The sequence below is a fragment of the Cyprinodon tularosa genome, unplaced genomic scaffold (assembly GCF_016077235.1).
Source record: "Cyprinodon tularosa strain WSP-4 unplaced genomic scaffold, ASM1607723v1 ctg534, whole genome shotgun sequence".
NCBI classification, from domain to species: domain Eukaryota; kingdom Metazoa; phylum Chordata; class Actinopteri; order Cyprinodontiformes; family Cyprinodontidae; genus Cyprinodon; species Cyprinodon tularosa.
Window position 1 is genome coordinate 343,311 of NW_024039268.1, and position 13,052 is coordinate 356,362.

At 48.2% G+C, this 13,052-nt stretch overlaps 1 protein-coding gene across 5 annotated transcripts in view; it reads left to right on the forward strand.

Moving 5' to 3' along the window:
* plekhg4 (pleckstrin homology domain containing, family G (with RhoGef domain) member 4) overlaps nt 1–10,385 on the forward strand; it is a 53,102-nt gene extending 42,717 nt beyond the window's left edge. For 3 of the 5 annotated variants that reach the window (XM_038304473.1, XM_038304477.1, XM_038304478.1), the window contains 12 exons: nt 4,560–5,395; nt 6,227–6,476; nt 7,154–7,243; nt 7,320–7,544; nt 7,644–7,814; nt 7,890–8,070; nt 8,146–8,262; nt 8,357–8,495; nt 8,564–8,667; nt 8,742–8,917; nt 9,004–9,049; nt 10,196–10,385. In XM_038304473.1, coding sequence (XP_038160401.1) covers nt 4,560–5,395; nt 6,227–6,476; nt 7,154–7,243; nt 7,320–7,544; nt 7,644–7,814; nt 7,890–8,070; nt 8,146–8,262; nt 8,357–8,495; nt 8,564–8,667; nt 8,742–8,917; nt 9,004–9,042 — 2,328 coding nt within the window. In that variant the 3' untranslated portion in view covers nt 9,043–9,049; nt 10,196–10,385. Of the gene's footprint in view, nt 1–4,559; nt 5,396–6,226; nt 6,477–7,153; nt 7,244–7,319; nt 7,545–7,643; nt 7,815–7,889; nt 8,071–8,145; nt 8,263–8,356; nt 8,496–8,563; nt 8,668–8,741; nt 8,918–9,003; nt 9,083–10,195 lie in introns of all 5 variants that reach the window. The other 2 variants (XM_038304476.1, XM_038304474.1) reach the window with 2 other exon arrangements.
* The last annotated feature ends 2,667 nt before the right edge of the window (nt 10,386–13,052 follow it).

Here is a 13,052-nt window from a genome sequence, read left to right on the forward strand (position 1 = left end):
ATGATGGTTAATAGGGAGGGTCAGGTATATGATGGTTAATAGGGAGGGTCAGGGTTAGATACACTATATTGCCAAAAGTATTTGCTCACCTGCCTTGACTCACATATGAGCTTAAGTGACATCCCGTTCCTAATCCATAGGGTTCAATATGACGTCGGTCCACCCTTTGCAGCTAGAACAGCTTCAACTCTTCTGGGAAGGCTGTCCACAAGGTTTAGGAGTGTGTTTATGGGAATTTTTGACCATTCTTCCAGAAGCGCATTTGTGAGGTCGCACACTGATGTTGGACGAGAAGGCCTGGCTCTCAGTCTCCGCTCTAATTCATCCCAAAGGTGTTCTATCGGGTTGAGGTCAGGACTCTGTGCAGGCCAGTCAAGTTCATCCACACCAGACTCTGTCATCCATGTCTTTATGGACCTTGCTTTGTGCACTGGTGCACAGTCATGTTGGAAGAGGAAGGGGCCAGCTCCAAACTGTTCCCACAAAGTTGGGAGCATGGAATTGTCCAAAATGTCTTGGTATGCTGAAGCATTCAGAGTTCCTTTCACTGGAACTAAGGGGCCAAGCCCAGCTCCTGAAAAACAACCTCACACCATAATCCCCCCTCCACCAAACTTTACACTTGGCACAATGCAGTCAGACAAGTACCGTTCTCCTGGCAACCGCCAAACCCAGACCCGTCCATCAGATTGCCAGATGGAGAAGCGCGATTCGTCACTCCAGAGAACGCGTCTCCACTGCTCTAGAGTCCAGTGGCGGCGTGCTTTACACCACCGCATCCGACGCTTTGCATTGCACTTGGTGATGTATGGCTTGGATGCAGCTGCTCGACCATGGAAACCCATTCCATGAAGCTCTCTGCGCACTGTTCTTGAGCTAATCTGAAGGCCACATGAAGTTTGGAGGTCTGTAGTGATTGACTCTGCAGAAAGTTGGCGACCTCTTCGCACTATGCGCGTCAGCATCCGCTGACCCCGCTCCGTCAGTTTACGTGGCCTACCACTTCGTGGCTGAGTTGCTGTCGTTCCCAAACACTTCCATTTTCTTATAATACAGCTGACAGTTGACTGTGGAATATTTAGGAGCGAGGAAATTTCACGACTGGATTTGTTGCACAGGTGGCATCCTATCACAGTTCCACGCTGGAATTCACTGAGCTCCTGAGAGCGACCCATTCTTTCACAAATGTTTGTAAAAACAGTCTGCATGCCTAGGTGCTTGAATTTATACACCTGTGGCCATGGAAGTGATTGGAACACCTGATTCCAATAATTTGGATGGGTGAGCAAATACTTTTGGCAATATAGTGTATATGATGGTTAATAGGGAGGGTCAGGGTTGGATATATGATGGTTAATAGGTAGGGTCAGGTATATGATGGTTAATATGTAGGGTCAGGGTTAGATATATGATGGTTAATAGGTAGGGTCAGGGTTAGATATATGATGGTTAATAGGTAGGGTCAGGGTTAGATATATGATGGTTAATAGGTAGGGTCAGGTATATGATGGTTAATAGGTAGGGTCAGGGTTAGATATATGATGGTTAATAGGTAGGGTCAGGTATATGATGGTTAATAGGTAGGGTCAGGTATATGATGGTTAATAGGTGGTTAATAGGGAGGGTCAGGTATATGATGGTTAATAGGGAGGGTCAGGTATATGATGGTTAATAGGTAGGGTCAGGGTTAGATATATGATGGTTAATAGGTAGGGTCAGGTATATGATGGTTAATAGGTGGTTAATAGGGAGGGTCAGGTATATGATGGTTAATAGGTGGTTAATAGGTAGGGTCAGGTATATGATGGTTAATAGGTGGTTAATAGGTAGGGTCAGGTATATGATGGTTAATAGGGAGGGTCAGGTATATGATGGTTAATAGGGAGGGTCAGGTATATGATGGTTAATAGGGTCAGGTATATGATGGTTAATAGGTAGGGTCAGATATATGATGGTTAATAGGCAGGGTCAGGTATATGATGGTTAATAGGTAGGGTCAGGGTTAGATATATGATGGTTAATAGGTAGGGTCAGTGTTAGATATATGATGGTTAATAGGTAGGGTCAGTGTTAGATATATGATGGTTAATAGGTAGGGTCAGGGTTAGATATATGATGGTTAATAGGTAGGGTCAGGGTTAGATATATGATGGTTAATAGGTAGGGTCAGGGTTAGATATATGATGGTTAATAGGGAGGGTCAGGTATATGATGGTTAATAGGTAGGGTCAGGGTTAGATATATGATGGTTAATAGGGAGGGTCAGGTATATGATGGTTAGTAGGGAGGGTCAGGTATATGATGGTTAATAGGGAGGGTCAGGTATATGATGGTTAGTAGAGAGGGTCAGGTATATGATGGTTAATAGGGAGGGTCAGGTATATGATGGTTAGTAGGGAGGGTCAGGTATATGATGGTTAGTAGGGAGGGTCAGGTATATGATGGTTAATAGGGAGGGTCAGGTATATGATGGTTAGTAGGGAGGGTCAAGAATATGACGGTTAGTAGGGAGGGTCAGGTATATGACGGTTAATAGGGAGGGTCAGGTATATGACGGTTAGTAGGGAGGGTCAGGTATATGACGGTTAGTAGGGAGGGTCAGATATATGACGGTTAATAGGCAGGGTCAGGTATATGACGGTTAGTAGGGAGGGTCAGGTATATGATGGTTAATAGGGAGGGTCAGGTATATGATGGTTAATAGGTAGGGTCAGGTATATGATGGTTAGTAGGGAGGGTCAGGTATATGATGGTTAGTAGGGAGGGTCAGGTATATGATGGTTAGTAGGGAGGGTCAGGAATATGATGGTTAGTAGGGATGGTCAGGTATATGATGGTTAGTAGGGAGGGTCAGGAATATGATGGTTAGTAGGGAGGGTCAGGTATATGATGGTTAGTAGGGAGGGTCAGGAATATGATGGTTAGTAGGGAGGGTCAGGTATATGATGGTTAATAGGTAGGGTTAGGTATATGACGGTTAATAGGTGGTTAATAGGGAGGGTCAGGTATATGATGGTTAGTAGGGAGGGTCAGGTATATGATGGTTAGTAGGGAGGGTCAGGTATATGACGGTTAATAGGTGGTTAATAGGGAGGGTCAGGTATATGATGGTTGGTAGGGAGGGTCAGGTATATGATGGTTAGTAGGGAGGGTCAGGTATATGATGGTTAATAGGTAGGGTCAGGTATATGACGGTTAATAGGTGGTTAATAGGGAGGGTCAGGTATATGATGGTTAGTAGGGAGGGTCAGGGTCTGGGTTAGCCGTGTACAAAGAATGCTAGTTAATCAAATGTCCCCATATGTCATGAGAACACAGCAGAGTGTGTGTTTGTGTGGGAACGGAGCAGCTGCTGCAGTCGGGACACATCAGCAGCTCATCGGTCTGCAGAGCGCTGACCCGGTCACCGCTGTCTGGGCCCGTTACGTCTCACGCTGTGGTAAACTGTCTCCTGCTGCTGTCCTCACAGTCAGGAAAACCAGGACACACTGGTCTCAGGCCAGTCATTGGAAACCATTTGACAGAGCTCTGGGGAGGAGGAGGAGGAGGTGGGAAGGAGGTCCAACTGCTCCTTCGGTTCTGAGGTCAGGCTTGACCTGAAGCTTCCTGGTTTCTGGGTGACCGTCTGGTCAGAACTGACCAGAAGCTAAAGGTTTCTGATGATCCCAGAGATTCCAGAATCGACCCGGACCTTCTCGGCTTCTGATTGGCTCGTGACTAACAGTGATGGGTTAGGGTTACTGACGCCGTTACCTTTTATTAGTGACGAGTAATCTAACTAATTACTTTGACTATAATGCAGTTACTATTGCCGACACCCCGTTACTGCGCGTTACTCAGGTCGCACAATAAAGCTTTGTTTCATGATAGGACTCTACGCGCCGCGTCATGACAGAGGGAGGGATGAGAATGGCTGATGGATAGAGAGATTCCGTCTGTCAGTTGGGTAGGTGGGGGTTAACGTACAGCACACACAGAGAGATCCATCCATATATATATATATATATGTATATGCATGTATGTATATATACATTTCAAAATCAGAACACCTTACCTATAATAGTTCAGAAGGAAGTGAAATAAAGATGCTCTTTGAACTTTAAAGAGTGAGAGACAGTAAAGGTTTATAACTCTCTCTCTTTATAAAATAAACTTCACAGGTCGCAGATTTAAAGCCGTTTATTTTAAACGTAGCTCCCATTATGTTCTTAATAAAGTAAGATCCTCTATCTGCTCTAGTTGGACATTGCTGCTAATAAATTTAGGTTTCTCAGCCAAATGCAGGATATTGTGTCAATCTGGGGGGGCGGGGGGGGGTGAAGCTAATCTGCACAGGTGTGGATCTGCTCACCTGCTTGGAAGAAGCAGCCAATAGACAGCTAGCATCTCCAGAGCTCAAGATGTCAGCTGCGTTGTATCGCGTCACTTAGACCTCGCTTCTGCTTAGTGTTTGAAAACCTGCCGTTTAACACATTTTGGAAGTCTGTCGATGTTCAGTTACCAAACGTGGCTGGGGGGCGGAGCCTGATGTCATGTGACCCTCCTCTCTCTCTCTGCAGGCCTATGGCTGGGCGTTGGAGGGAATGCGTCAGCTGGCTGGACTCTCCATGGAGGACTGCATGCTGCCAGACAAATGCCGCGCTGTGATTGGCTTCCTGGAAGACTACCAGTCCAATCACCCACCAATCCCAGAGAGCCGTTTCCAGAAGATGAAGGCGGAAGCAGGCGAGCTGCGGGGCGAGAGCGGCCTCCGCCAGTGGAGCTTCGCCTGGTCCAAGTGTCAGGAGGCCAAGAAGATGTTTGACAGGAAGATGGAGGCGGCGGTCAGCACACGAGACTCCGCCCACAGGCACCGCTCCAACTCTGTTGTCAGCACAAGCTCCGCCTCCTCCAGGAAGTCAGGGCTGTGGGGGATTCTGGAGACCTCCTCCGGAGAGGAGCCCGGCGCCTCCCCCTCTCCACCCGCCCCCCAGAGAAAACCTTTCTATCGCTATCTGCTCCGAAGCTCCTCCACCTACGAGGAGTCAGAGCGGCGGGACGTCTGCTCCCCCATCGCCAACCACTCCTCCCCCAGGTTCACCTCCCCCTCCTCCCCCAGCTTCCCTCCCTCCTCCTCCTCCTCCTCCTCCTCTAGGAGGCAGCAGCTGAGGAAGACGCAGAGCTTCGACTCCCCGTCGCTAACTTCTGACATGTCCCGGTGCGGCGCCAATCCACGGACCCTCAGCGAGCCGCCGCGCCGAGGGAACACGGGCGTGTTCATCCGCGGCCTGGAGGTCAGCAGCACCGAGGCGGCCGATCGGACCCTGTGTCCCAGAACGCCGGTTCCTGGCTGGGCGGGCCCTCGGAGCCCGGAGACACCGGGGACCCCGGCAGGAGACGGCCGCCCCCGAGGAAGGTGAGTCATCATCATCATCATGCTTCCTTCTCCTCCTCTGAGGTTCTGGTCACATGTCCAGCTGATCCAAACGGATCCAGATAAACGTTCAGATCCTGAAACGCTGCTGAAGATTCTCAGCAGACATGGGAGTCAACAAGTCGTCTCCATGTCATGTTTTTAATCTACCAGCCAGTTAACCAGGTGAGTCCAACCTGCACAGGTGAAGATTGGACTCACCTGCTTCAGTGGCTGAATAGAACCAATCCATGACATGGAGATGACTTGTTGACTCCCATGTCTGCTTCTCAGTCATCCAGTCGGTCCTAAAAAGTTCAATCAATCCAATAAACTTAGAGACGTTTCTCTTCCATCCAGGAAGATTTTTAAATTCAAAATATCAGAAACAGCGTTTAGTTCCAGGTTTATAGAGCAGAGCAACACAGCAGAGCGCCCCCCTCTGGACAAGACTCTGCGCTGCATCTACACCTGATGGACAAAAGAAGACAGTGGTTAGAGAGGAGATGGGGGGGGGCAGCAACAAAGAACCTTTTTCTTCTGGTTCAATCTGCTTGTTTTCTAAGTCAAAACTAGTCTTGGTGTTTTTTCCGCTTTATAAACCTGGAACTAAACCTGGAACTACACCTGGAACTAAACCTGGAACTAAACCTGGAACTAGACCTGGAACTAGACCTGGAACTAAACCTGGAACTAAACTCTATTTCTGACATTTTGAAATGAAAAATCTTCCCTGATGGCAGAGAAACGTCTTCAAACTTGGAAACAAAGTCCAGTCGATTGATTTTTACTTTTTTGGAACCAAGCTGGAGATTCTTCTTCTATTCTCTGCAGTAAATTACGACACATCGTAGAGGAGATGGTGACCACGGAGCGCGACTACGTCCGCTCGCTGCGCTTCATCATCCACCATTACTTCCCAGAGATGGAGCGGGCCGACCTTCCTCAGGACCTGAGAGGGAAACGCTCCATCATCTTCGGCAACCTGGAGAAGCTGCTGGACTTCCACAGCCAGTTCTTCCTGAAGGAGCTGGAGGCGTGCTGGAAGCACCCGCTGAGGGTGCCTCACTGCTTCCTCAGACACGTAAGCCGCCGCCTTCTGACGCCACAGTTTACAGGAAGCCATGAGGCCGACGCTGAGCGGCAAAGTGGAAGGAGGTTTTCAATATTTACTCCCCCAAAAATCTGAAAAGTCCGTTTCTGTTCAGCCCCTTTGATTCTGAGGGTTCTGGTCGTTCAGGATGTTGCTCATTGGGTCTTAACTCTGGACCCGCCCCGCTCCAATCGCTCAGAACCAGAACCAAAGATGGCAGAGCCCTAACCCCACCCCTCCTCCTTCCTCCCGGTAGGAGATGGATGTTGATCCAGTAACCAGAGTTCTGCTGCAGGCGGTTCTGGGTCCGGTTTACATGGTTCTGTAGAGAACAGAACCATGTAAACCGGAGATTCAGGTTCTGTTTAAAGACTTGAACAGATTCTAGATCCATTCAGAAAACACAGTTTATGCTTTAAAACCTGCAGATGTTTCCAGATTTAGTTTGAACCTAAAGTTCTGCTTCTCCTCCGTCTTTCTGTCGCCTTTTTTAAAGGAAAAGTCACCAAGAATGAACCAGTAGATCGTTATTTATACCTAAACTAACCGTTCGCAGTGATTTAATTAATTTAGTGTAAATCACTGCAGTCGCCGCTGCGGCGGCCGCTGCGGGCGCGGTGCGTCCTGAGCAGCGGCCGCCGCTCTAACTGTGTGTTTCCTCTGAGCAGCAGGAGCAGTTCAGCCTCTACGCCCTTTACAGCAAGAACAAACCCAAATCTGACTCGCTGCTGGCTGCTCACGGCCACGCCTTCTTCAGGGTGAGTACGGCGGCCTTCTCTCTCTCTCTGACCCCGACGAGCCGCTCTGATCTCTGGCCCCTCCCCCTGTTGGCAGAGGAAGCAGCTGCAGCTGGGTGATAAACTGGACCTGTCGTCGTACCTGCTGAAGCCCATCCAGAGGATGAGTAAATACGCGCTGCTCCTCTCTGACCTCATCAAAGAGGTGGACGTGGCTCAGGAGGCGGAGCTAAGCGCCCTGCAGGACGCCACCAACATGGTCAAATTCCAACTTCGCCATGGCAACGACCTGCTGGCCATGGACGCCATCAGAGACTGTGACGTGAGTTGAAGTGTTTCTCCTCGGTGTCGTTCTTTATGCTCCAGTAGATGGCGGCGATGAGCCGGCCCGGTCTCTGACCCGGTTCTGGTCTCCCTGCAGGTGAACCTGAAGGAGCAGGGTCAACTGATCCGGCAGGACGAGTTCACGGTCTGCAGCGGCAGGAGGAAATGTCAGCGTCACGTCTTCCTCTTCGAGGACCTGCTTCTGTTCAGCAAACCCAAAAAGATGGAGGGAGGTCTGGACGTCTTCATCTACAAACACTCCTTCAAGGTCAGAACTTTGGCTCGGTTCTGTTGGACTCCCTCTCTGAGCTCCTCCCCCTGACGGCTGCATGTCCTCCTTCAGACCGCAGACGTGGGTCTGACCGAGTCCAGCGGGGACGACGGGCTCAGGTTCGAGATCTGGTTCAGGAGGAGGACGGCCAAGAACCAGACCTTCATCCTGCAGGCTGCGACGGCAGGCATCAAACACGCCTGGACCGGTGACATCGCCCGGATCCTGTGGACCCAGGCCGCCCGCAACAAAGGTGGAGACTGGGGAGAGACGGAGCGTCCCTCCGTCCGTCCGTCCCTCCATTCATCCCTCCGTTCTCTGTGTGCAGAGGTGCGTCTGAAGGAGCTGCTGTCGATGGGCGTCGGCAGCAAACCCTTCATGGACATCCAGCCCAGCGACGCCGCCATCAGCGACCGCGCCGTTCACTACATCATGAAGGCCAGAGGTACGTGCAGGTTTCCATGGTAACCACTGCAGGATGCCGACCCGGGCCTCAGCAGCCGGTCCACAGATGCTTAACCGGGATCTGTTTGCTTCAGGAGCCAGAACCCGCGCCTCCATCGCCGTCTCCGCCTTTGACCACGCCCACCCCTTTAAGAGAGGCGCTCCAGCTGAGCCGCCGGCATCAGGACCGTCCTCCTCCAGCCTGCTGGGCCCGCTCAACCTGCACATGTTCAGGTAGCATCCCACCTGCAGGTCAGTCAGCTCCTCCCTCTCCTTTCTCTGACCTCCTCTTCCTCCTGCAGCCAGTCCTCCTCCTCCTCCGCTCCTCCTGCCGCCGCCTCCTTCGGCTCTTCGTGCATCGAGGAAGATGAGCAGGAACATGAGACCAGCAGTCAGCCCTCCATGAGTATGACCACACACGCACGTTGAGGCTCCGCCCCCTGCCACTCACCTGTAACTCACCTGTACCTCTGTCTGCAGCCACAGAAAGTTCTGGCTCCTCCTCTCACTGCCTCTCTGGCTCCACGGGCTCCGACAGCGGCTGTGTCTCCTCCCACCTCCGAGAGGCGCTGCAGGAGGAACCCAGCGCCCTCTGTCCGACTTCCTCATCATCCTCATCTTCCTCCACCGAACAGCACAGGAGACTCACCTCAGCTGTGAGTCCACTAGACCGCTGATTGGTCAGAGCTTGATGATGTCATCAGAGGCGCTGTGGTCACATCATCTCTGTGTTTGTCCTCAGGAAGCTGCTGCAGTCGTCGGCGCCGCCACGATCGTCTGACGCCGCAGTGAGTCAGCAGCAGTAAAGGTCAGCCGGGCTGGTTGGTTCTGATCCACTGATTGGTTCCGTCAGAACGCCGTCGCTAGAAATCGCTCCTTTCAGAATAACGATGTAAAGAAGCCAAAAAATGGCGGAACTGACGGGTCCATATGAGACACGCCTGCTGGAAATGAAGCTCCAGACAGGAAGTGAAACCTTTACCAGTCGGCCTCAGCAGATGGCCGCTCACACTGAGCCTGGTTCTGCTGGAGGTTTTCCTCTCCACTGTCGCTACAAGCATGCTTAGTGTGAGGGATTGCTGAAGAGTCAATGAGTCGATGCAATCAGCTGGTTTTCCTTAGATAGAAAACTTTGAATCAATCTGACTGGATGATCTGATGAATTTTCTCTGAAATGTTTTCAATTGGAAATAAACTGAATTCTGAATTCGGTTTGTTTTAACGTCTCTAAACCGCCACCATCATCTAAAGCCAACCGGACGCCATAAAAACGCCAAGAACTAAGAATCTGTCATCATCTTCACCTCTTTTTAAAAACACTCATGTACCCACAACATAAAATACCATCATGATCCACCAAAGCTTGTTTTTTATGGTAAAATAGAAATATCAGGTTAAAAACTTTAGATTATTTATGTTAAGTTCACTAATCTGTTTGCTCCAAAAATCCAGCCGAACGTTCTGAGTATCCAGAATATTTCTGAAACATTCTGCACATCAGAACCCCACCCCACCCCCCGATAATTACGCTGATAATTTGAAATATTGTAAAAGAAAGTGCTGGAATGAGAATGTGTGTAACACTTTGGATCAATTGGGCCAAATGGACCTTTGCATTTAAAAAGGGTCGCAGTTTCACAATGATTAGATTAATGAGATTATTAAACTCACTGACATTATTCATATTAATCTCTATTCATCTGACTGAGATTATTAGTATTAATCCCGTTAATCTCAGCGCCGCCATCGGTTAGAACTGAGGAAGCATCTTGGATTAGAGGCGAAACTTCTTATAAAAAAAATTCATGTCCAGCCGCCTAAAATTTCATTTTCAAGCTTCAAAGTTTTATTTTGAAGGCTGAAACAGGAAGTGGTTAGTACTGCTGTTACCATGGTTACCAGGGTGACTGACAGCAGCTTCTGTGTGTCTGCAGGCTCTGGTGGTTCCAGGAGGAGGACTTTGGACTGGAGGTCAGCCGGCTGCTGATCCAGGATCAGCTTGTTGGTTTCAGGAGGACCGGACTGGTTCTGGTTCTGGTCCGGCTCGGCGCTCCGACTGTACATGTGTGTAAATAAGTTCTGCTGCCACTTTTCTAACCTGAGCAATAAACACGTTTGATGAAACCGTTCGGGTCCGATGTTTGTTCAGAACGAACCCGCTGCATCCAAGGTTCTACAGAACCTGCGTATGTAGATCAGGAACATTTGGTGTTCTTCCCACTGCTTGAAACCAGAACCAGGGGTTCAGTCATGGTTCTGGATCAGAACTCCGGCTGATGATGAGATGTACCAGAATTAAAGACGGAAGAACCATGTGACCCGGTTTCACCATTAGTCTCTTAGAACCGGGTCGGGTTTCAGTCCCAGCAGCGGAAGCCATGATGGTTCTGCTTGAAGGCTTTTACTGCAGCAGGTCGACAGGAAATGAGTTCACCAGGTGATCAACCCAGCAGAACCAGCTTAAAGGAATAGTACACCAAAACATGATTAGCCTTCATTTTCTACTCACCCCCATGCTGAACAACACTCTGGAGTACTTTTTTGATATCTCAAATGCATCTGGAGATCTGGGAGGCTTCTTGCTGTCTGCTGACATTCAAATAATGGAGGTCTATGGCGCCCGAGGCAGAAAGGTCTATAAAAGTCCACAAAAAACGTGTCAATATTCCTCCATACTGCTCGTCCAATGTAATCCAAGTGTCCTGAGTGGGTAGCGTCCAGAATTTACTCCAAACGAAGTCATTTAGAATGTTTTTAGAGCATAAACAGTAGTGTATAGGATTTCCTAATAGCGCCCCCATGCGCGCTCACGACGCTACGGAAGCCGGCAGACCAAACCAGCGCATTCAGCTCGGCAAAGAACTCATGCTCTTCCTCAACACTGAAGTCCTCAGACATTTTTCTTTCGTTGTTTCTTTCTTTGCACAGGTAAACAGCACATTTCTTCTTCTACGCTTGCATTATCGGCAGAGCAGACGCTGAATGCGCACTTCCTTCCGGTTTGGTCTGCCGGCTTCCGTAGAATCGTGAGCGCGCATGGGGGCGCTATTAGTTAATGTACAGAGATCCAGTGTTCTGACCCGTCACCCTGCGGTTCTGATGGTTTCCAAACCTCCACTGATGCTGTGACAGAAATCCACTTCTGGACCAGAACTTCAGAGTCGGGACGAGCTGCAGCTCTTAGAGCTTCGGGTTCAAAGTTCACCGTGTTTTTCTCCACCAGCGTTCCTTCCCAACCCGTTATATGGACTCTAAGCTAATTAGCTTTATACCTCAGATTAACATTAATTAAAGCAGCAAAGTTCAAATTAAAAAGCTTTATTTATTCTAACATTTGAGCAACGCAGAAAAAAAACTGGGTTCAAATTCAGACGTTAAAAAAAGACTGAATAAAAAACAGCTTTATTATCAAATCATTCAATATACAGCAGTTAGAGGCTTTTATTCTGAAAGGTCAGTAGAAAAATAAACAAGAAGCTAAACTCTTAAAAAACCAGAATGCTCCCTCAGACCAGCTGAGGGTCAGAAGCAGCGTTCTTCAGGCTCGGCTGCAGAGCTGGAAGAAAGTTTTCAAACCCGCAAACTTTCCTTCACATCAACTCATTTAACCAGGAATAAAAAAATAATAGAAACTAAATCTATTCTAACACCACCTGGTTGTTAAGTATTGACATCCATTGCTTTAAAAATTCAAAATTCATTAATCCAAAGATCCCTGAAAAAGAACCTGTCTGGCAGAAGGAAGTAGGCCAACAGAACAGCAACACATAGAACCCAGTCTAGGTCCACGGACCGGTACGCCTGGACCCATTTCCAAACCTGAACATTCTGCCTACAGTACAGTCAGACACGGTGGTGGTAGAATGGTGATCTGGGCCACTTTGATGCTTCCAGAGCTGCTGATGGAAGCTCAGGATCAGAACAATAAACAAAACGCCGAGAGAGATCGAGTCAAAGTCTGGACTTCATTAATTGGATGCTGGGTCATGGGTTGGGGGGGGGGGGGGGGGGGGGGGGGGGTTTACAGAGATTTAATCCTAAATTAACAAGGTTTGCTTTTCACGCCTGTTAAATTAGTTTGACCTGAAGGATTTGAGTTTAACTGAAAAACAAAAACAAGAAATAAATACGAGGTTAAAACGAAACGCCTTCAACCTGTTTCAGCCTCATGATCTGCAGCTAATCTGGATCCAAACCTGAACTTTTCAGATCAATGAAAGTTTTATTAAAACTGATTTTCCACTGAAATATTTCCTGTTTTTCGCTGAAACTTTGAGCTCATCAGTGGATGAAAACTGGAGCTGTTTCTAAGCTGCTACGTCCAAACATTTCCAAAATGGAAAAAGTTCAGTTTAAAGAGTTCAGACTGAAATAAAGGACTTTTATTTAACCTGACTGATCAGAAATAAGTTGATGTTTGTTGCAGCAGAGGAGCAAACGGGTCGGATTCCTTTAGGAAGCATCAAACCTCTGAATAATTCAGAGCGCACATACAGGTGCTGGTCATAAAATTAGAATATCATGAAAAAGTAGATTGATTTCAGTAATTCCATTTAAAAAGTGAAACTTGTATATTATATTCATACATTACATACAAACTCATATATTTCAGATGTTTATTTTGTTTAATTTTGATGATTACAAATGACAACAAATGAAAATCTCAAATTCATCATATCAGAAAATTAGAATATTGTGAAAAGGTTCAAAATTGATGGCCCCTGGTGCCACACTCTAATCAGCTAATTAACTCAAACCACCTGCAAAAGCCTTTAAATGGTCTTTCAGTCT